The 24,342-nt window shown below is 37.0% G+C and overlaps 3 protein-coding genes across 37 annotated transcripts in view; 1 reads left to right on the top strand and 2 right to left on the bottom strand.

Moving 5' to 3' along the window:
* Positions 1 to 24,342, bottom strand: part of LOC109111021 (ubiquitin-conjugating enzyme E2 E1-like) — a 164,009-nt gene that overhangs the window by 87,467 nt on the left and 52,200 nt on the right. The window lies entirely within an intron of this gene.
* LOC109112116 (NAD(P)H dehydrogenase [quinone] 1-like) lies at positions 11,190 to 13,607 on the bottom strand. Of its 2 annotated transcripts, none has more exons than XM_042731246.1 (6): positions 13,466 to 13,607; positions 13,206 to 13,373; positions 12,965 to 13,095; positions 12,701 to 12,844; positions 12,498 to 12,599; positions 11,190 to 11,582 (listed from the first exon to the last, which is right to left on the bottom strand). In XM_042731246.1, the coding sequence occupies exons 1-6, from the start codon at positions 13,467 to 13,469 to the stop codon at positions 11,283 to 11,285; spliced, it is 849 nt and encodes a 282-aa protein (XP_042587180.1). In that variant the 5' UTR covers positions 13,470 to 13,607; the 3' UTR covers positions 11,190 to 11,282. The 2 variants fall into 2 exon arrangements, with proteins under 2 accessions (XP_042587180.1, XP_042587181.1); XM_042731247.1 differs by having other exon boundaries at positions 12,701 to 12,814.
* The window catches only part of LOC109066615 (leucine-rich repeat flightless-interacting protein 2-like), a 40,535-nt gene continuing 30,440 nt past the window's right edge, over positions 14,248 to 24,342 (top strand). For 11 of the 33 annotated variants that reach the window (XM_042731217.1, XM_042731226.1, XM_042731221.1 and 8 more), the window contains exon 1: positions 14,251 to 14,742. In XM_042731217.1, coding sequence (XP_042587151.1) covers positions 14,653 to 14,742 — 90 coding nt within the window. In that variant the 5' untranslated portion in view covers positions 14,251 to 14,652. Of the gene's footprint in view, positions 14,743 to 22,215; positions 22,575 to 24,342 lie in introns of those variants that run through there. The other 22 variants (XM_042731233.1, XM_042731232.1, XM_042731230.1 and 19 more) reach the window with 8 other exon arrangements.

Below are 24,342 nucleotides of genomic sequence, written 5' to 3'. Positions count from 1 at the left end.
ACGGGAGATAACTTAATCTCTCTGAAGATTCATTCATTTAGTTTAGAAACAATTTTCGCTCAGAAATTGCAAGAAAATTTCACAAGTAACTCAAATAAATGCCAAGTAACACTAAATCAAATATTACAATTTTAAGCAGTAAGACTGAAATAAAAGTACACCATTAATCTTTGTTTTATTTACAGCTTTTAATTTTCCTTCAGTGTAAAAGGATATAAAATGGTCTCTGTTTATATATTTGAATAGTTTTTCCCAAACAAAAAATCTCTCTATTCTCTTTCTTACTCAATTAAGTGTTTTACATCTATTGTGCATTACCTATGAGCTGTTTAATGTATTATTTCTAAGTACAATATAATTAATCCTGTAAGTTGGTAAGGAATGTGGTAAAGTGGATTATGTTTTTATGAGGTGTAAAATATTTTTTTCAGGCAGAGGTAACTTGCTATTAATTTGGCTTTTATATGTCTGAGACTTTTCAGAGACTAAAATGGAGAAAATTAAAAACAGAATGGGTGGGACCCATCAAAACCTTTAGTAATTTTATATAGATCTTACACACTGGTAGCTTTAAAAACATTTTTTTTTTTTTTACATTACAAACAATAAGTAAGGTAGACAGTCATGATGCGTGTGTGTTTTAACATTAAAATATCATTACAGTTTCTAAAACATTATGTCAGCATTGCTACAACAAATCTGAAATTAATGATTTAACTTTCACAATTACTATTTATACACATTTCCCTTATTTTAACATTGTGTTAATGTAATGTAGAAATATGAACTGGTGACCTTTGAAGTTTTCACACATTAAACCAGTAATTTTTTTTTACATAATTCCATTTTTATATTAGTTTTGGGAAATCAGGAGACATTTACAATGGTTTGATTGATCCGTTTCTCTCTGGCCAGTTTCAGTTCAATTATTCTCCCGACCCTCAACAGCTCACTTTCTCTAATTGGTTGAAAAACAGCTCAGCTGGTACAGCTGGTCATATAATATAACCAAGAGGAGCTCCCATGGCAGCAATTTGCTTAAACCAAGTATTGGTATGTGGTTAAACAGGCAGACTGCTTTTCTCAAAAGCACTAAACACACCACTGACACATCATCAGAGAGATGAGCAGCACCAGAAAAACTCTGGCTCTTAAAGTGTCAAAGAAACATGCTGGATGATATATCTGCATTTTGATGCATGTTGCAAACTGCTAACTTTAATTTCTAAATAATTAACACATATTACCATTCAAAATTTGGGGTCAGTAATTACAATTAATACTTTTATTCAGTAAGGAAGTGATGGTAAAGATTTCTATTTTAATAAGCACTGTTCTTTTGAACTTTCTATTCATCAGCATATTACAATGATTTCCGAAGGATCATGCGACACTGAAGACTGGATTAATAGTTGCTGAAATATCAGCTTTGCATTACAGGCATTCATTACATTTTAAAAGACTGAACATTTGATCTAATTATTGCACCCATGATAAACATCATAGACTTCTTTTAAACATAACTGTAAACTGTATTGTAGTGTACAAAAAGCCATTTGAAGTTTCTTTTAAATATTTAGTGTTGCATGTGCACAAATGGAGTTTATTAACTTAAACTCTTCATTCAGTAATGGAAAAGCATCCTGTATTTCAGCACACTACAGTTGCTGAGTTGCTGTTCCATTAATTAACTAAGATCACGCATATGGGGTGTACATCAAAAAACATATTTCGCCTCCAGAAAGAAGCACGGCTGTGAAATATGCACATGTGGTGAGTGCCATCGTGTGAGGAAAACAGACTTCAGGCCACACCATTGTGTTCCAGGTGGTTCCAGTTTCAAGCCTCCCCAGTGAGCATTCTCAGCGCCATGCAGGGCTGAATGCAGCGTGGGGGATGGACCAGCACTCCATCTGACATCAGGAGCTCATTTGCTGGTTATGTTAACTCAGTGATACAGTTTATTGAAGATGGGAATCTATTCGACTTCCAGTTTATGCTATTTCTGGAAACTCATACCCATTGGTGTTAAAAATGTAAACTGACTTATCTTGTTCTGCCTGACGACTCAATAAGCCTTGCATTGTAATTAAATATATAATGCAATCTGAAACTTAAAGATTAAAGCCCCCCAATAAAAGAAAAAATTAAATATTGTGGAACACGAGGGTGTGTAATTGATGACAGAATTGTAATTTTTGTATGAATAATCCCTTTATAACAGTATTGAAAACAATGAATAATTGAAATAAGTGAAAACTAACACTTTTTGGTTTAGAAAGAAATTATTCCATTATTTGTCAAAAATGTTCTCATCTTTTGTCTTTTGAATAATCCAAATTACACATTTGGTATGGCTATTGTCACTTCCTAAAAGATCAAAAATCACCATCAGGATCTATTAAATGAAAGACAGTGCATGTGTTTAAATGACTTCATCTAATAACCCTGAGGACAGAACCCAAAATCAGGTCAAGCTTCCAAGTTTTTCCCAGAAGGACAGTCTCTTTATTGAGGAAGCTCCTTTGATTTACCGCAAACACAAGGCGGAATACTGTGTGCCGTTTTGAAGTCTCTAATTGACTCCTTGTTTTGGGTCATGGAAACATGATATAAGTGATTCCTTATGGATTGTGCACTGAAAACAGAACAATCCCATCGTGTGCTTTAAATCTAAATCTAAGATGTAATTCATTCATTGTCAAACACCAAATAATTGATCAATTTTCACCAAATTTCACCATTTTCATCATCAGTTTAATTCTATTAGTGGTCTCAGGAAAAAAAAAAATATCATGTTTTGTTGAGATATATAGTTGAGTATCATCAGCATAACAATGGAAATTAATTCGTTTTTTTCTAATAATATTACCAAGGGGTAACATGTATATTGAAAATAGAGGACCTAAGACAGATCCTTGTGGCACTCCATACTTTACTGATGATAATTGAGATGACTTCCCGTTTAAATAAAAAAAGTGGTAGCGATCGGACAGGTATACAGGTGCATCTCAATAAATTAGAATGTCATGGAAAAGTTCATTTATTTCAGTAATTCAACTCAAATTGTGAAACTTGTATATTAAAGGGGTCATATGATGCAATTTCAAATTTTCCTTTCCCTTTGGAGTGTTACAAGCTCTTGGTGAATAAAGAAGGTCTGTGAAGTTGCAAAGACTAAAGTCTCAAATCCAAAGAGATATTCTTTATAAAAATTGAGACTCATCCACGCCCCCCTGAAATGGCTCGTTCTAACACGCCGCCACATATCTACGTCAGTATGTGGGAAGATTTGTATAACACCGCCCAGATGTTCACGCAAAGAAAGAAGGCATACCTTTTATTCTCATTGTAGTATTGTTGTTGTCGCCACCGCCATGACGTACAGATGCTGTGTGTTTCACTGTGAAAGCAAAACTACTTTGTTTGGCCTTGCAGAAGAGAACGTTATCTGCTTAGTCATGCCTGGAGCTGATCCGTGCTGGTCGCTAAGGAAATACATCAACTTTGCGCTGTGGATCGCCGAATCAGCTTTCACCGTGAACAAAGCGGGCGTCCAGCCTGGGGCCAAGGTAGACCAAGGTACGCTCCTTCATAGAATCTGCCTGCCGCACCGTTCTCAAGCCGCCCACCTCTGCTCATTCAAGCCAGCCACGGCTCACTCTAGACCACAGGCCTCCGCTCACTCAAGGCCACGGTGTGTGATGCTGTTTCGTTGAGAAAGCGAAACTACTTTGTTTTTGCCTGAAAACACGACTAGAAATCATGTTTATATCACGCTTATAATGGGTTTTATGTTTATGTCTCGTCGCTCCAGGCAGACAAGGCATCACAATATGTTAAGAGCGTAACATTTCCGTCACACGCTTGAGGCATTCAGCCTATCACAACGTGCAGGATAGCTGGCCAATCACAGCACACCTCGCTTTTCAGAGAGATGAGCCTTATGAAAATTGACGCATTTCAGAAGGCCGGGCATAGAGGAGAAACAATAATGTACAGTATTTGGAAAATAATGTGTTTTTTTTTATCTTAAACTGCATAAACACATTTCATTACACCAAATACACAAAATAATGTTCTTTTTAGCAGTATCATATGACCCCTTTAAATAAATTCAATGCACACAGACTGAAGTAGTTTAAGTCTTTGGTTCTTTTAATTGTGATGATTTTGGCTCACATTTAGCAAAAATCCACCAATTCACTATCTCAACAAATTAGAATATGGTGACATGCCAATCAGCTGATCAGCTCAAAACACCTGCAAAGGTTTCCTGAGCCTTCAAAATGGTCTCTCAGTTTGGTTCACTAGGATACACAATCATGAGGAAGACTGCTGATCTGACAGTTGTCCAGAAGAGAATCATTGACACTATTCACAAGGAGGGTAAGCCACAAACATTCATTGCCAAAGAAGCTGGCTGTTCACAGAGTGCTGTATCCAAGCATGTTAACAGAAAGTTGAGTGGAAGGAAAAAGTGTGGAAGAAAAAGTTGCACAATCAACCGAGAGAACCGCAGCCTTATGAGGATTGTCAAGGAAAAATCCATTTAAGAATTTGAGTGAACTTCACAAGGAATGGACTGAGGCTGGGGTCAAGGCTTCAAGAGCCACCACACACAGACGTGTCAAGAAATTTGGCTACAGTTGTCATATTCCTCTTGTTAAGCCACTCCTGAACCACAGACAACGTCAGAGGCGTCTTACCTGGGCTAAAGAGAAGAAGAACTGGACTGTTCACCAGTCGTCAAAAGTCCTCTTTTCAGATGAGAGCAAGTTTTGTATTTCATTTGGAAACGAAGGTCCTAGAGTTTGGAGGAAGGGTGGAGAAGCTCATAGCCCAAGTTGCTTGAAGTCCAGTGTTAAGTTTCCACAGTCTTTGATGATTTGGGGAGCAATGTCATCTGCTGGTGTTGGTCCATTGTGTTTTTTGAAAACCAAAGTTACTACACCCGTTTACCAAGAAATTTTGGAGCACTTCATGCTTCCTTCTGCTGACCAGCTTTTTGAAGATGCTGATTTCATTTTCCAACAGGATTTGGCACCTGCCCACACTGCCAAAAGCACCAAAAGTTGGTTAAATGACCATGGTGTTGGTGTGCTTGACTGTCCAGCAAACTCACCAGACCTGAACCCCATAGAGAATCTATGGGGTATTATCAAAAGGAAAATGAGAAACAAGAGACCAAAAAATGCAGATGAGCCGAAGGCTACTGTCAAAGAAACCTGGGTTTCCTACCACCTCAGCAGTGCCACAAACTGATCACCTCCATGCCACGCTGAATTGAGGCAGTAATTAAAGCAAAAGGAGCCCCTACCAAGTACTGAGTACATGTACAGTAAATGAAGATACTTTCCAGAAGGCCAACAATTCACTTTTTTTATTTTATTTTTTTATTGGTCTTATGAAGTATTCTAATTTGTTGAGATTTGTGGGTTTTTGTTAAATGTGAGCCAGAATCATCACAATTAAAAGAACCAAAGACTTAAACAACTTCAGTCTGTGTGCATTGAATTTATTTAATACACAAGTTTCACAATTTGAGTTGAATTACTGAAATAAATGAACTTTTCTACGACATTCTAATTATTGGGATGTACCTGTAAACCATCTTAAAGCCTGCCCTTGAATATTCATATAATTTTGTAATCAATCTATGAGTATGTCATGATCTATGGTGTCCAACACAGCACTAAGATCAAGTAAAACAAGTAATGAGATTAAGCCTTGGCCTGACGCAAGAAGCAAATTATTTGTAATTTTAACAAATGCAGTTTCTGTGCTATGGTAGGGCCTGAAACCTGACTGAAATTCTTCATAGCGATAATTTTTTGCAAGGAGCACAATTGAGCAGACACAACTTTTCTAGAATTTTAGACAAACTGGAGATTTGAAATGGGTCTGTAATTTGCCAGTTCATTAGGATGTAGTTGTGGTTTCTTTAATAAGAGGCTTAATAACCACCAGCATGAATGGTTTTGGGATGTGACCTAAAGATAACAATGAGTTAATAATATTGAGAAGCGGTTCTTCTGCTACAGGTAATAACTCTTGCAGTAATTTAGTGGGTACAGGAACTAATAGGCATGTTGTTGGTTTAGATGCAGTGATAAGTTTTTTTTTTTAGCTCATCCTGTCCTATATTTGTAAAGCACTGCAGTTTTTTTTTTTTTTTTTTTTTGGGTGCAATGAATGAAGCTGAAGTACTAGACGCTATAGAATCTAAATTTGTTATTGTATTTCTGATGTTATCTTTTTTATCAGTGAAGAAATTCATGAAGTCATTATAATATCCTGTGCATTTAAATGCTAGACTTGCTTGTGGTCTACATGTTAGAGTTTTGAGACGGTCTGTTATGGACTGGCACGTCAGGAAAGGTGTGAAATGCAAAAACTGCACTACGCCCAGGAGACTGTGCATCAAGACTGTCACCTAAACCACAAATGCTTCCCTTGCAGAGCCCACATAACTGTCTTGACTAAGAGCTGTCAACTGTTTTTTTTTCTTCGTTTGTTTGTTTGTTTGTTTGTTTGTTTGTTTTTTTTAAACATAAAACTGAGCATTGTTTAAAACTGTGAAGTTTGCAGAAGTCTGTTTTGAAGTCCATGACCATTGCTTAGTGAGAGATCTCTTCCAAGAAGTTTAAATTTATTCCCCTCATTTCTTGTTTAATGTTATCGGGATTGTGGTTTTCCATACAGTAATTTGATATGATGTGGCCAAGTATGTTAACCCATATTTGGAATTAGTGCTCTGCATTTATCCCATCCTAAGTGCACACACACAGCAGTGAACACACAACAGGAGCAGTGGGCAGCCATTTTTTGCTGCGGCACCCAGGGAGCAGTTGGGGGTTCAGTGCCTTGCTCAAGGGCACCTTAGTTGTGGTATTGAAGGTGGGGAAAGAGCACTGTACATTCGCTCCCCCCACCTATAATCCCTACCGATACTGAGACTCAAACCCGCAAACTTTGGGTTACGAGTCCAACTCGATAAACCATTAGTCCACGATTTCCCTTGTATTTAATACAGTTTAACCATTTGACATAAGGTTAAAAAAAAAAAACATCTTGTGAACAGGGTCAGAAGATGATATGTTTAGGGTCAGAGTCATCATTTAGCTATGCATGATTGATATGATTTATATATTTTAACAATGATTTATAATCTACTCAAAACTGAAAATAGTTCTTAAAGTGTATTATTACATTCAAGCATTTATGCACTTAGCAGAAGTTTTAATTCAAAGCAACTGTGACGTCCCGGTAGATGTGCGTGCCTCTGTGTGATTTTTTTCTCTCGCTTCTCCTGTCAATTTCTTAGGCACGCCTACCTGGAACGGTTATTGGTTCGGGAAGATGTCAATCTTTATTAGCGGGAGTGACGTCATGGCTTCCGCCACCAATCCTGTCCGGCAACAGAGTTTAAAAGCGCGACAGGATGTATGCGAAGACAGTGTTTGCTTTCCTGTTCTTTTGTGGTTTGTTGTTAATTTGCTCTTTGGTTAGTTTTGTTTAAGTATAGTTTTGAGTTGACATTTCGTTTCTTTTTGCTAGTTATGTTTGCTTGTGTTATTGTTATCTCCGGCATTGTGTTGAACTTTTTGCCCTAGGCAGGGGAGAAACGGGACAGGTATGATGTCACGTGACCTACATTTTGCAACACCTAGTGACTAATGTATAGACACCCTAGTTAGGAGTGAGCACCACTTTTGTACGTTTTTGTTTTGTTAGGTAGAATAGGCAAGTTATGGCGTGAAAACGCTGAAGACTTTTTTTCTTTATTTATTAGTAGACTTAGAGGTTGAACTTGAGTTAGACTGGTTTGGTTTTGTTCTTTTCTTTTCTTTGGCGCCACTCTTGTCCTTCTCCCCGATTTACATATGTTTTCCTTTATTTAATTATTTTTTTTATTTTAGTTTATGTAAAATTTTATAATTTCCCTTTTTGCTGTTTTGTTATTTGATACACTGTCTTTACTATTGTTGGCACGCAATAAACTATGTTTATTGGCAGGTTTGTGCTGTGTTTGTCTTTTGCTACCCCCACAGGCATGTACAATGATCACAATCTCAATGTTGCCTTTACTATCCTGGATCCAAATTAGGAAGTTGTAACAGCAACTTACAATAGAGGGTCCAAGCAATTCATCACAGAGCCAATAATATTCATAATACACAATGCCAGGTTTAGTATAAAGCTATTTAGCAGTTTTTGTTTTGTTTTTAGATATTTCTAAGCTTTTTCTTTTTTTACTGTCTTTTCAGTTTCAGTAATGTTAGAACTTCAACTTTAACTTATTTTAAGTTAGTTGCCAGTCACCATTTTCATTTTTTTTCATCTAATATGTATATTTTATTTCAATTAATAAAAAATGTTTTAGTTAACATTAACACTGGTCTTGTATGGTGCATATCAACCAGAAGTAGACCTAAAAAAAAACTTGCTAACTAACCACACCTTGAACCTGGGATATTTTAGCATAAACTCAATGTCACCACAAGAGGTCACTATGCAGGCCTCAGCAGTTTTTCTGTCTAATAAGGAATGTTTGTAAAGGAATACTGAGCTGCTTAATGCACAGCATACACTGCTTTTAATAATAGTATGTAAAATAGCGCACACACACTATATAACAATAAGATTTACATTGGTAACATGGTTTATTCTTCAAACTGGAGCTGGAAGCAAAACTAATCATATAAAAAGTAAAAGTTATATACTCAAAGTTTCAGAGACTGCATGGCAACCTGTTTCCAGATTACTCTTGATTACCATTAGGATCCATTTAGTTTAATACAGTATAAAAATGCAGCTGGATTTCAAAGCATTATCTACAAACATCTGCTGAAGAGTCTTGCTGCAGAAAAGGACATGCCCCTGAGGAATTTCCACAGGAAATGGGAAATCAATGCACAGGTGGGACAAATACCCTTTGGAGAATATATACACCCAATTTATGAACCCTGAATAAATATACCATATTAAGGTGCTGCTTGTTCTGAAACAGAACAAACATTTTTTTTTTGTTTTTTTTTATATTTGGTGCCTTAGAATTGGTTTGATAAAATTCCCTAGGGGTAGACCACTGAAGAAGCAAGAAAATTGAGAAATCCTTGACTAAGGAGCACAAAATTAACTTTTGTCTTGGTTTCTAAATGCCCCAATATTACATTAAGGTATACATTCGTGGCCAAAAGTTTTGAGAATTACATAAATATTAGTTTTCAAAAAGTTTGCTGCTAAACTGCTTTTAGATCTTTGTTTCAGTTGTTTCTGTGATGTACTGAAATATAATTACAAGCACTTCATACGTTTCAAAGGCTTTTATCGACAACTACATGACATTTATGCAAAGAGTCAGTATTTGCAGTGTTGGCCCTTCTTTTTCAGGACCTCTGCAATTCGACTGGGCATGCTCTCAATCAACTTCTGGGCCAAATCCTGACTGATAGTAACCCATTCTTTCATAACTTCTTGGAGTTTGTCAGAATTAGTGGGTTTTTTGTTTGTCCACCCGCCTCTTGAGGATTGACCACAAGTTCTCAATGGGATTAAGATCTGGGGAGTTTCCAGGCCATGGACCCAAAATTTCAACATTCTGGTCCCCGAGCCACTTAGTTATCACTTTTGCCTTATGGCACGGTGCTCCATCGTGCTGGAAAATGCATTGTTCTTCACCAAACTGTTGTTGGGTTGATGGAAGAAGTTGCTGTTGGAGGGTGTTTTGGTACCATTCTTTATTCATGGCTGTGTTTTTGGGCAGAATTGTGAGTGAGCCCACTCCCTTGGATGAGAAGCAACCCCACACATAAATGGTGTCAGGATGCTTTACTGTTGGCATGACACAGGACTGATGGTAGCGCTCACCTTTTCTTCTCCGGACAAGCCTTTTTCCAGATGCCCCAAACAATCGGAAAGGGGCTTCATCGGAGAATATGACTTTGCCCCAGTCCTCAGCAGCCCATTCACTATACTTTCTGCAGAAGATCAATCTGTCCCTGATGTTTTTTTTGAGAGAAGTGGCTTCTTTGCTGCCCTTCTTGACACCAGGCCATCTTCCAAAAGTCTTCGCCTCACTGTGCGTGCAGATGCGCTCACACCTGCCTGCTGCCATTCCTGCACTGGTGGCATTCCGATCCCGCAGCTGAATCCTCTTTAGGAGACGAGCCTGGCACTTGCTGGACTTTCTTGGATGCCCTGAAGCCTTCTTTACAAGAATTGAACCTCTTTCCTTGAAGTTCTTGATGAACCTATAAATTGTTGATTTAGGTGCAATCTTAGGTAGCCACAATATCCTTGCCTGTGAAGCCATTTTTATACAACGCAATGATGGCTGCACGCGTTTCTTTGCAGGTCACCATGGTTAACAATGGAAGAACAATGATTTCAAGCATCACCCTCCTTTTAACATGTCAAGTCTGCCATTCTAACCCAATCAGCCTGACATAATGAGCTCCAGCCTTGTGCTCGTCAACATTCTCACCTGAGTTAACAAGATGATTACTGAAATGATCTCAGCAGGTCCTTTAATGACAGCAATGAAATGCAGTGGAAAGGTTTTTTTGGGATTAAGTTCATTTTCATGGCAAAGAAGGACTATGCAATTCATCTGATCACGCTTCATAACATTCTGGAGTATATGCAAGTTGCTATTATAAAAACTTAAGCAGCAACTTTTCCAATATTTATGTAATTCTCAAAACTTTTGGCCACGACTGTACAGTAGTTCACCCCCCCCAAAAAAAAAATATTATAGTAGTGTCAAAACCTCTAAGACATTGTTCGTCTTCAAAACACAAACTTAAAATTTTCTGTCCCTCCATTAAAAGAACAGGTAACCAAAACTGAAAAGATCCAAAAAGCTTGTAAAAGGCAATCAATATGAATTGAGCAGTTAATAAAAGTCTTTTGACGGATTGTTATCCAACTCACTTTTTACTAAAATATTTTAATTTGAGTTTTGAAGATTAAACATTTTCTTGGGTTTTTGAACATGTGGGTGAGCAAGTGACAACTTTCATTTTGGGTGCACCAACCCTACAACTTAAGATATTTAATCACTGATCTATACATGTTCGCTATTATAGATCAGTGTGTGTAATGTAATAGAAAAAAAAAAAAAATAAAATAATAAAAACCCACCCACCAACTGTGGGTCTAGACCAGGTGAATTACAATACTCATTCAAAACATGAACAATTTATTCATGTCTAAAATTCAGCTTTGAGACTGTTAAATAAAGACATAGCCACATGGGGACAGCATTGCACCGGGTCTCACACCCCAGCTTTCATCTGGTTGTGGGGTGGCAGAGGTTTCTCCAGGTGGTGACCCACAGTGAGACCAAAAAGAGATTCAGCCTGTTTCTCCCGGATTTCAGTCTTCAGCTGAAACCCTTTGCCCTCATCAAAGATGTCTACAGGTGGGAAGGTGAGAGGTGCCTCATTTAGGAGACCTTGAAGACGAGCACGCCAGCCTTCCAACAGGCCTTCACGAGCCTCAGGAGAGAGATGAGTGGGTGCCCAGAAGATCTGTGGAGCAAGGACCTGGAAGCCACAATAGTTGAGGACACCATTCTACAAAGAGAGGAAACAGTGCAGAAGTTGTAGGTTTAACTCAAACACTACATTCCAGGGTTCATTGCTTTGCCCTTTGTAGAGACATTGCGGAGAAAAAAAAAAAAAAAAAAAAAAAAAAAAAAACCCTTCCATAATGTGCTTAAAAGTGCTCTATTTTTGCACTTAATATACTTAAAAAAAAAAAAAAAAAAAATAATATATATATATATATATATATATATATATATATATATATATATATATATATATATATATATATATATATATATATATATATATATATATATATACACATATATACTTTACTACTTCAAAAACTTCCATAATGTACTTGGTGCCCTATTTTTGCACATTAATTTTGTACTTAATATACTAAAAATAATTTAGTACTTAAGATCAACTTGGTGTACTCAACTGTGCCATTTTGGGACACCATGAAATGAACATGAACCAAAATGCACTTTTAACATACCATCTCGGAGTCTGAATTAAAATAATTTTAGATACCACTTGTAGTACACTTGAACCAAGCTTTCATACACTAGTACACTCAAGTGTACTACAAGTGATGACTTTTAGTGAAGCCTCACAGCCGAGTACACCAAGTTGATCTCAAGTACTAAATAATCATTTTTAGTATATTAAGTACAAAATTAATGGTGTACAAATAGAGCAACAAGTACATTATGGAAGTGTACTTTTTTTTTTTTTTTTTTTTTTTTTCTTTACAGGGGTGGTCAGTTTTGGGCACTTTGGTTAGGAATAATCCTTTAATTTGTTGGCTATGATCATTCTCATGCCAAAGTACCTTTCAGAAGTGGAATTCTCCCATTTGGAACACAGCATAACTTTGACAAAAAAATAAATAAAAAATAAAATAAATAAAAGGAATGGAGGGGATGATGTTCTTACTTGAATTGGCCACAGAGTAACATTCATGTCTCCATTGATCCCATTGGAGCTGAACATGGTTTCATGGGAACCAGTAGTGAAGGATAACATGGCTTTCTTGTCCTGACATGAATTAAACACTCAAATTATACCAATATTAACAGCCCACTCAAATTTCATTAAAGAGCAGCCAACATTTGGGGTTTATGATGTGCAGGCCTCACCCTGAAGACACCCTCACTGTAGCGCTTTTCCAAGGTGTATGCAAAACCAAGCGTAAGAACCCGGTCCATCCAGCCTTTCATGATGGCAGGAACAGAGAACCAGTACATGGGAAACTTCAAGAAATTTACAAAAATGGTCCAAGACTTACAAAGACCCATAAGAGAAAAAAATAAATAAAAAAAATAAAAAAATACCACACACACACACACACACACACACACACACACACACACACACACACACACACACACCCGAAGTCATACCTGAAAAATAACAAGATCTGCTTCTTTTAGTTTCTTGTGCTCATCTACGATATCAGAAGCTAGTCGCCCCTCCTGCCAAGCCAACATGGTCTCATTTCCATAACAGAAATGCTCTGGGTTCTTCGCTGCTCCTGGGAAAAAAAAAAAAATTCGTGCAATTACTGCCACTGAGCTCTGATAAGGCACTAGTTCTTAGTTTAATATTTGCTAAACGAACAGAAATAAAAACTGCCTCCCACACCGTTAATATCCTCTTTTGTAGCCGTGGCCTTGAACTTCATTTCATACAGGTCAGACACAAGCACGTTACAGCCCTGTTTCTTCAGCGCGTCCACAGCAGCATCTTTAACAGCCGCATTGAAAGATCCTGCGCTCTGGTGCGCGTACACGATTAACACGGTCTGTGCGGCTGAAAAAAACAACATTAACCGAAAAGGCTAAACCAACAGAACAAAGCGGAACAAACGACAATTAAAATAACTCAACAAACACAAAACGTACCCATATTTCTCACCCACAGGTCTCAAAACAGCCACTAAACACTAACACAACGGTGAACTTGTTTTAAAGTGACAATCACCAGTGCACAGCTGAATCATTTTACTGATCAATTAGTACTGGCAGGCCACCCACAAATATTTACGACAAAAAAAAAAAAACAAAAAAAATACAATAATTAATACCCAATAAATAAAAAAAAACCAAACCAAATAAAATAAACCCAAACAACACTTAAAACCTTATAAAAATAAAAAAAAAAAACCACCATCAGATGAAGCTACAGATGCATCTACAGCTATAAAATATCATCAGTATGATAAAAATGGAAAAAAAGTAAATTGCTTTGGTAAGTTTAGATAGTTTAGATAACTATCAGTAGTTGTTTTATTAACTTTCTTTCTTTCTGGCCGGGTAATGTAGCCTATTTGGCAACAATTTTCTGCTGAGAAAATAACAGCTGTTTTGTCTCCTCGTCTTGGTGCAGTTTGTTGACTTTTTAAACGGGCAAGGATGGAAGATTTTCTTGAGACCAGCTAAACCGCACACAGTTTGAGAGCAGTTAAGACCAGCAGTCTGGTTTATTATATTCCCCCCTGCCCCAGCAGGACATTTTTTATCTTCAAACGGAAATGTAAAAGTTTATTATTATTGCGAAAGGTGCACATGTGTATGACTTTAAGAAGTGCAAGATAAGGGTTCTGTTTTAAGCACCAGACTCCAAAGATTAAAAATAGCGTGCCAGCCCTCAAACTCCCCCAACAGACGTTTGAATCCATTCGCGCCCCAATACTAAGCTAAAGCAAGAGAAGAAAAGTTTTATCCCAGCCGTTATACTGACAATCACGCTGTTACGTCCTAAATTTCTGAGCAAACAAACTCTAGATCATTTACAGCCATTTTGGCAGCTCCTCAGAGGCGACACGTGTGTCATGAAAACGCGTTTGCGCTCTCAGCACCGGTGACTCTTCAGTCGCTCACAGTACAGCACTAGGAAGAGTGCAGAAAAAGACGGATGTAACACGATGAACCGAGTAGTGCACGACACGACGTAGCGTTGCTGTTTTTTGGTTAGAGTTAGAAACGTGCTTTCTTTTTCTTATGCCTTTTCTGAAGGAATAATTATCTTAAGGATCGGTTCTCACGCATAAAGGAGCGTGTTTCTCAGAAGGATTTATTAAAGGTTACCAATGGGGTCTCAAGGGCCAGGACGTAAAAGAACCTCCAGCAAAAATGGGTTGACTGGTGAGGAAGATGCCCTCAACGTAATCGCAAAAGAGGTAAATTAATCTCCTAAGGGTTAAGCTAATGTAATGATCTTAGTTGCAGATATGCAGGGCTAAACTCCAGAGGAAAAAAACCCTTGACAATCACATGGTTCTACATCCTTAGTTAGTTTGTTTATTAAACCAAAGAGCTCTACACAGTTTCACGAGTATCTAATTAACATAACAACAGTCTAACTAAGTTAAAGTCCCTGTTTATGCCCTCATCTGGACCTGTATTGTTAATATATATTATCCTCTCTCTCTTTCTCTGTCTCTCTGTCTCTCTCTCTTTTTTTTTTTTTTTTTTTTTTTTTTTTTTTACAAGCTGTAGATCATTTCCTCTCCTACTAGTAAAGTCTGCTTCCTGTCTGTTTGTTTTTAGTACCTAACTAAAAGTTTCTGGGCTGTGTTGATCAGAGGTGTTATTTTATTGTGTCATGGCAGTAGGCTAATGTATTTGAAAGTGCTACCAGACTGCAACATAGGCTGGGTTTGATGTGCTTGAACAGGTGCTGGGTTCATGGTGGAGAAAACCTTTATTAGACTGCTTAGGAAGTGATTTAGGCCCAGTTAGATCTTCAGCAGATGTATATGATGTGTCTTCATTGTACACCGATAGTGAAAAGCAATGACTGTATGTGAAGTGCACGTGTTTTCATCGACAGTTAAACTGTATATGTAGCAAATGTTTCATTCTATTAATAGTAAGCGTCTCTGTTTGCTGGGTGGTTGGCAGGAGAGAGGCCTACTGTCAGCATGAACTGCCCTCTCAGTTCAAAGTGTGAAATACAGTCAGGGAAGCATGGGTATATTCATGTGTATGCATGTAAACATGTCTCTGTGTTTACATGATTCATTTTATTTATTTAATGTGTGATTTTAGGCGAACTTCTGAATTACACTATGAAACACTTGGTATGTGAATGCATAATCAATAAGCTAAAATGTTTAATAAATACCCAAGTGTGTAGAACATTGTGGCTGTTGAATAATCACATGCAAAGTGTTTTATTCTCATTTTCAACAACAGGACAGGCTAGCAAATATTTTTGTATATATTTTTTAACTTAATATTCACCCACTTTTAAGTGGGCAGCTTGTTTTCTGTAGCACATTGAGTTCACCTCTTTTAAGTGAGCACATGGCTAAAGAGAGATTCAGGTGAAACACACCCATGTTATCAAACGTCCAATCAAGAGGCAAAATTCAGTTTCACATTTGTGTAATTTTAGCATGAACGCTAAACGTTTTTTTCTGATCCAACCTGTTTCTCTTGAAATCAAAATCATTTTTTTGCATACTTTTTTGCATACTCCCATGTGGCTTTGCAACAAAGCTTTTGCAAATTTAAACAGCTAGGTCACGCAAGGTCTTATTAGAGCTTCTCTCTGAGCAGGTTTAGTTTCAGTTAGACGATGACAAGATACTGTGGTTTTAACCCTTTTTATTACTAAGTGCTTGACACATTTTCAAGCCTGTTGTGCAGTTTGAATGCCTTCACAAATAAGCTACTTATTTATATATTCATAGGACTTATTAGAGACATTTTATCTTCTTTTAAGTGCCTGTTTCATTATTTACTGCCTGGGTTCCATTGTCCCAACTTAACTTACCTGGTACCTGCATTTGTTGCTGATAGGCTACCATCGAACACTTGCTGGTCTCTGACAAGCTGGTATGTTGGCCCTCATGTGTTCGTTGATTCTGTAATAAGAGCTTTAAAAATAGAAGGACCTCAGAGACCAGCTGTTAGTGCAGCTTCAAGACCAGGCATGAAGTTTCAGGGGGGCAGTACAATGAGCAGAAGTAGGGAGCAGAGGCATCTGATAATGGATGCAGTGGAAATGCAAGCTGATAATATCTGTTATCAGTAATCCTCAGTGGCTGTGCTTTTCTGGTGCTCTATAATGTAGCTAAGTTGTTAAATGTGAGATAGGGCCACAGAAGAACATGAGTCAGTGAAGGATTTCCTGTAAAACAATTTCAACAATGGCTACTCAACACTTTGATTCAGTGTTCTGTTTGTCCTTCTACTTACACAGATACACATTGTGGAATCTGGTAAGGCGAACTCATGTCATAAATAGATTGCTTTCAGTTGTATGTGTTTGGTTCACGACCACATTCCCTAAAGTTTTGGCATATACTAAAAAGTTTCATACAACAGCAATCCTCGTTTGACTAGGTAAGGCTTTTAATTTTTTTTTTAAAGGCAGGCCAACTCCAGTGTATATGACTTTCTTCTTTCAGCGAATCCAGTCGGAGTTATATTAAACATTGTCTTTGATCTTTCAAGCTCTGTCATTGCAGTCAGCAGGTATTGCAGAGCTTCAGTCCAAAAGAAGTGAAATAAAAAGCGCCCTTCCATTAAAAAAAAAAAACAAAAAAAAAAACGTCTCCAGGGGGTGAACAAAGGCCTCCTGTAGCGACTCGATTTTGTAATAAAAAAAAAAATCCATATTTAAACCGTAATAATTACTTTAATCTAGCTTGCACCAACAGTTGTACTCAGAAGCCATTTCGGGAGCATGACATAAATGCTGCCTTAGTAAGCATAAGAGACCTATTTCAAAACATGAAAATGTCAGGGTCTATTTTTTAAAACATGCATGTCTCTGACAGATGTCACTTGAAAAAAAAAATTTCCTGAGAAGTCACACTCTTCTCTGTGATACCCCTGTTCTCTGTAAACAACACAATAAATAAATAATAAAGTGTCATTGGAACACCCTGTGTTTTTGATGATTTTATCCAGAAAACTAGTCTTAGTTAGAAACACACTTTGTTTGTGAACCTGCTTACTGTTTTAGGAAGTGATTCATGGAGTAGCTACCCTATCAGTCTGTGTGATTGTGTGTTTGAGTCAAACATGAGCAGGACAATGCCTTGTCAAAAGTTGATTGGTCATTATGACTGCCAGTGTTATTTCAGGCAAGATGAGTTAATTTAGAGTCTTTTGATTTGCTGGCACGACTGAACCCTTGACTCATGAGCAATGATTTATATTTCTGCATTCAGAAAGAAGAGTCCTCATGATATCAAAATAAATGATCACGTGCCCTCACACATAAATGGTTTTATGAATACTGAGCACAGCAGCACATCAACGCATTAACACCTGCTTATCACCGGTCCATGACAATCATAACATTTATCTGCCTCGCTCAGGATTAAGCTCTGAGCAACTCGAGGTTAAACTCGCACTGGACTGTATTCAACAACGCCCTATTCCTGTGAATTTTCTTTGGACCTTGTTGCAGAATTGTTGATACATGTTGAAGCAAGACACTGTAAAAAACTCAAATATAAAGTCAGAGAACTTTTTTGCATTCTGGCATCTTTCACCAAGAATGGAACCTCTCCATATAAGGACACGCATTTAGAAAGGGTTTTCTTCCTTTTTCTGATGTCACCAATGGGCCCCTGAAGATTATCACAATTGCTTTCCTGTTTGTTCTCTGCTGTTGGGACACATCCCTTATGAAGGAGTGATGCTGAGTCCATATTTCTAGTGCTCTTGATGCTGACTGGTCAGGATGTTTGTGTATAAGCCATGGTTACTCTAACTGCTTAATCTTCAGTCTTGTGTTTTATGACAAAAATATTGTCATTCATTGTCTGTTTTTTCATTTTGTGTTGATATCAAATGCAAGACACTTAATTTGGCATATTATTTGTTCTTGTCACAAGTTGTTTGCTCATTTTTACACTCAAAAATTAGTCATGGCATAGTTTATCATTAGGTTTTAGTAATTTCAGCTATTTGATTTGATTTTACTTAAATCTTTTTTTTTAATTGCTTAAATCTGAATATAATCAGTTAAAGTATGAATATGGTTTAAATAAGGTAGCTGTGGAACAAGTAAGATTCAGTTAATGTGTATTAAAATGTATTAGATTTATTGATAAGTATATAAACCTGGTTATTTTGTATTTAAAACACATTCAGTTATTGTACTGTTACAGAAATCTCATTCTTTTTTCATTTATGTATGACTGACAGACATTTGTCACATAAAGTCCAAATAGATGAAAATTTCATATGTTAAAATACATAAATCTTAAAGGATTCTAAGTATGTTTTAAGTGTTACTTGATTTGGATAAAAATGTCTACTAAATGAATAAATGTAATCGTAATATGGTCACAGGGTTTTCAGTGCACTATACAGTGATATTTTCAAATATAATTCTCAGTGTAACCTACATTTCTTCGAAATATTGTCTTTTGTTGGATTTGATGTGCATGGTAATCCTTTATGCAACCCCCACCCCCCCACCTCCTCCCACCACAAAAATCACTTGTTTTTCTTGTTCTGTTAAGTTACACTCAGGGTTACGCTCTGAGCAACTCTAAGAGAAAACTCACAAAGAGAGAAAATGGTCCTTTTTTAATGATTTATTAACTTGGTGTACAAGGTCATGTTGTGGATTTTGTTCTGATAAGACTGTGTGCTAAAGTGAAAGGAATGCACATTCAAACAAACTCTTGCTCTGGTCTCCGATTAGCCACTTGGTGCAAGTTGTTGCTTTTTTGACAAACGTAGGTGTGAAACAGCTTAATGTGTAAAAATTCTGTAAAGTTGCAAGGACACTGCTCATTCCTCTGTACAAAGTAATACAGTCCATCTTCTGTTTTTACACTGAGCTGACTCCAGCTGACCTTGCCATCTCATTTAACTTAATGTTCGTGGGCCATATACAATGCTAAAATAGAAATGTTATTGTTATTTAAACATTTTTGAAAAAGAAGTTCAAAAACACTTACAAACTTATGAGTAAAATAAAAAAAAAAGAATTATTATTGGCCATTATTGGCTATTCTGCAGTTTAAACCCAGTTCACCTTCAACCATTTTTTGGCCTTAAGAGGACATTGAATGACATTAGAAACCAGAGACCTGTAGATAATCACCATCATGCTACTCTCACTCCCTCATTTCAACAAGCTGGAGTTTCTCTCACGGGCTTGTTCTTGCTCTTAAGTAACTCTGTGGTCAGTGAAGCAAGTGTTCTGTGTTGGCCAAGTACACTAGGTCTTCTCTTTCTGTGAAGAGCTGCTTCTGTGTGCAGTCATCTGAGACGGGCACTCTAGCATCTCTCAAAACATCAGCCTGCCCCAGGTTTCTCTGGGTTTAAGAGTGAAGTGTGGCATTTCTGAGCCACTAGAGGCATCTAAAGGGATTGGCAAAATAACAATGCAATCATCATTGGTTAAGACAGAACAGGACATGTCTATCTGCTCAAACAAAGTACTAATGTTTTGATAGCACCACAGAACCACTGTGTTTGCACTCTTTAGTCAGTATGAATACCTTACTTACTCTGCATGTAAAACAGGGATAGGAAAATATTTTTAGTTATAGTTCAGCCAAAAAAAAAAAAAAGGAAAGAGAATTCTTTCAAACCTATATGACTTTCTTCTGCAGAACACAATAGAAAATATTTTGGTGTTTCAACTGTTTTTGTACATATAGTCAGTTTAAGGCTAAAATAACATTTGCTTTCATTATATGAACAAAACACACTGCGATTTTTCTAAATATCATTTTTTGCATTTGTACTAAAGAAAGAATGTTACACAGGTTTGGTATGACACCAGGGTGAATAAATGTGTAGAGTTAGGCGGTAATATAGTTTATCATTTTATAGTTATATATTTATGTAGTTAGCATTTTGCAATGATGTAAACAATCAAGCAGGTGAAATCTGCTAAATAGTATATATTGTTTTACTTGAGTAATCTATGTATGCAATTTTCGCATATGGTACTCGTTTTATATAAAACTGTGCGATAATATGCATTTTAGCTGTTTTACATTTTACATTTTTGGGTCAGCAGCTATCACTTTAACTTAGAACATTTATGTTTAAATTGTCTGATTTTATATTAGATATGATGTATTACCACTAAGTTATGGTCACTTAATCTTATCTCTTTTCCTTCTTTTTCTTTCCCGCCCCTTTTTGTCATCATTTTCTCCATGCTCGGAATGACCCAAATTTATGTTCCTAAAAAATTTTTTATCCATACATGGTGATTTCTTTTTTGACCAAGCTCAGATTTGATATTTAATTCTGCCACAGATCCCAGTAACCTGCTAAAATATGCACCCACCACACACAGATCAGACATTGTTTGGTTTATGTTTGAAATGGAAGGCTGGCACGATTAATGTAGGTGTTAAAATGGGCAGACCAGAAATGTGGTAGACGTCTCCAGTGATCTCATATGTTCCAGTCTCTGGCTCTTACGTTAGTACTCAAGTAAGAAAGACTGTTTATGTCTCATACTGAAGACCGTTAATCCAGTATACACAGATGGCAAAATGATACACATTTTTAATATTGAGCTTTCCACATTTAGATGAATTAAACTGCCCAGGGACTCTCTTGGTTTATATAAGTCATAGTTTTGGAGTTAATAATGTCTCTTTTGAAATGTCAACATTTTAAGTAAATTCTGCTTCCAGAGTACAGTCCAAAACACATCGAACAATGAGCAGTTGAGGGCCTTAAGTCAGTTGTGTTGAGTATCTTGGGTTTGTTCCTTTAACTTTCTGTTACCGCTAGTCTGTTAGCAGTCCAGATGATTAGCTTGTACCCGCTCAGCCTGGCATGCTGGTACAAGAGGCCGTGGGAGAGAGAGATCTGGCCAGCTTGGCATCTCCTTCTGTGGTATTTATGTCAACAGATAAGAACTCTGAGCTCAAATTGTCCTGGCATTCATCAAACTCCCAGGGACTCCTGAATGACAGGCTTGTCCTGCATGTCTACCTTAAAAGGCACCAAACAAGATGTTTTAGTAAACCTGTCTACAATTATCTTTCTGAAAAAAATACAAAAACACAATTCACACAGGAAATGTTTTTGCTCCTACCAAGAAATACATCCACACACATTTTTTTTTTTTTTTTTTTTTTGTTAATTTTTTAAATGTAGCACAGTGGAATAAGTGAATGCGTTCTGTGTGAACAGCTCCTAAAGTGTTGCATGAACAGATCTCTTTTTCTAAGCCCTATTTTCAACCTAAATCTAAATGAAGTGGAGACTTGGAAAAACAATGTCAGTAGAAACAGTAATGTCTCTGTTTATGCTTCAGACATATTAGCAGCACTTCATCCGAGTTTCATGCATTAACCATGGCTGATTGCCAACTGCCAACTTTTTCAGATGCTGCATCCATGAGAATATAGGTGCTTCCAAATTTGTGTATTTATGCATTATTCTATGCCATGTTTTAGTGTCAATATTAGTGTGAGTAATATTCACACACTGTGAGGGGGAGGGGTTATTAGATTCCAGTGCTAGATGGCACTCTTAAGAGTGCATTTTAGAAGTGCATACTCTAGTGCATCATTTGTGACACAGCAGACTATGTGCATCCAAGATAGGGCCGTATCTACTACTTAAAAAAAAATATGCCTTTGAATGGCACCCTTATTCAAGTCTCAATTTGGTAACTGCTGACAATAACATTGTGAAGGAATGTACTCTGTGGTCAATTAGAGCAATTAAACAATGAATTTCTATTCCAAAAAAAAAGGGTCACTACCAGACAGCATTGGAACTAGCTCTTCGTTTCCGTTGAGAACATCCATGTCACAGAACTTTCATTAAATTAGAGCATTTTGGGTTTATTGATAGAACCCGCTCCATTTGGGTCATTAAAAATAGCTGTTGAGGAGAGAGTGAGAGGAGAGAGGTGTGTGAAATAGGCCAGTTTGTTTTCCTCTTCTGCAATAGGAGTGTGTAAACGGTCATGATGGGGGAAAATACAGATGACCCAGGCTATCATATGCTCACCGTGAATGATATCATGGTGTACTTTGATAACTGCAAGAAGGTAGGCCTTAATATGAATATGGGTTATGATAAAAGAGCTGCTTGTTTTAGTTCAGAGGGGATGAATAGTGCGTGTTTTCTTTAAGATTGCTAACCTGCTTCTTTTAGGTGCCTCTGCATATTTTATTCTTGTCAAAGCCCTTGTTTTATAGGTATATTGTAAGCATTGTAAAGCACTGAATGACATGTATTACAACAGATTTGGTTCGGTAATATGAATAATTATTTGTTAATGTAATATGAATTATTACTTGTTCATGTAAATCATATTGTGTGCACATGTACATGCCCTCCACATCAGAAATTAGCAGTGATGGGCGTTCATGCGATCAGTGGTTTGTTCTGCTAAAGTGCAGGAAGGGTGTGATCCAGGCACGATTGTGAATGACTCAGCCCTCTGATTTCCTGCTATGGTCAAAAAAGGCATAGTTTTGGTGACCCTGTTAGTCAAGCTGCACGCAGTCATACAAAGTGCATTTGTTCCTGAAAGTTTTTTGAAGACTATTACCCTTGATATTTAGTTTTTGTTTTTTCCAAATAAAATATTATTCAGCATTTTCAGCACAGTCAAAGCCCTGTTGGGTGGTAACTGTTATTTTAAAGAAGCATGTATGCATAGGTGGATTGCTGTGTTTGTGGAAATCATATGTTGACATTAGTAAGAACCTGTTAGAAACATGTTTTGACAGCTGCTTAATTGCCGGGGGTGGGCTGTAGTAACTTCACCCTGGCAGTTCTTCTACACAATTATCTGCCTTCATTACAACAGTACTAACATAACATGGTCACACATTCCTGTTTACGACTGTAGCGATATTCAATATAAAGGTGTTTCTTGAATTCAGATTTGGATGTTTAATTCTGATGTTGAATGTCAACTGCATAGCACCACTCATTAAGGATGAGTAAGGTTAAATATTCTTAGTTTGTTTGTCCTCTTGTCCTGTGTTGCTGCTTTGATTTGATTATTTGAATAGTGCTGTGATTTGCCAACATGGAAAATGTCTTTGCAAGTGTGATTGCTTCAAGTACTTGCTATATACTACACTGCCTTACAGAAGTTTGGGAATATTTATTTATTTATTTATTTTTGAATAAATGAAATTAATACTTTTATTTAGCAAGTGTATATTAAATTAAACTGGAAAGAATGTGTAGAAGCTTGTCCTTTACTCCTAAATTAAAAAAAAAAAAAAGCTTCTCAAATTAAAAGCAAAATTAGGCCATCACTTTCTGTTAGAACTACTACAAGTGGTTGAAGCTGTGGAAATATTTATTTTGGCAAAATATTTCTCAAACATCGTTGTTGGCAAAGGGACACAAGACCTTTGTGGTGAGAAACAGCTGCTTCCTTGGAAAGTTGTGTGACTGTGTTCAGGACGGAAGGCCTCAGTCTGAGACATTAAGATATGATCTGACATTTACTCAGGAACACGTCATTATGGATTTCTCCGGCAGCTAACAAAAACAGGAATTCACTTTAAATCTTGCCTGCCCCTTGGATTAATAGTTCCACTGTTTTAACGCTTTTTTCCCCCATGTTAAAACATAAATATCAATACTTTGCTGTGTTTTCAGGGATGTGTGAATGTAACAGTCATGCCTCTGGTGTAAAGATTACTTGTAGAGTACAGGATTGGGGGAAAATGGGCTGATTTCAGTTGCAGACATCACTATGGGAGTGTAGTGTCTATGATGAAATACTGGAGTTGAGGTTTTCTCTTTTTTTTGGGTTGTTAAAAATATTGTGGCATCATCTACAGGAAGGA

This window comes from Cyprinus carpio, chromosome B9 (assembly GCF_018340385.1).
Source record: "Cyprinus carpio isolate SPL01 chromosome B9, ASM1834038v1, whole genome shotgun sequence".
Classification (NCBI taxonomy): Eukaryota; Metazoa; Chordata; class Actinopteri; order Cypriniformes; family Cyprinidae; genus Cyprinus; species Cyprinus carpio.
This window is presented reverse-complemented; position numbering and strand designations above follow the sequence as displayed.

What these genes read in the sequence shown, in the direction of transcription:
- LOC109112116 (XM_042731246.1), bottom strand. An exon ending in TACAAAAGAGGATATTAACG is followed by an intron (nt 13,096 to 13,205) that starts GTGTGGGAGGCA and finishes TTTTTTTCCCAG; the next exon opens with GAGCAGCGAAGAACCCAGAG. An exon ending in CAGATCTTGTTATTTTTCAG is followed by an intron (nt 12,845 to 12,964) that starts GTATGACTTCGG and finishes GGTCTTTGTAAG; the next exon opens with TCTTGGACCATTTTTGTAAA.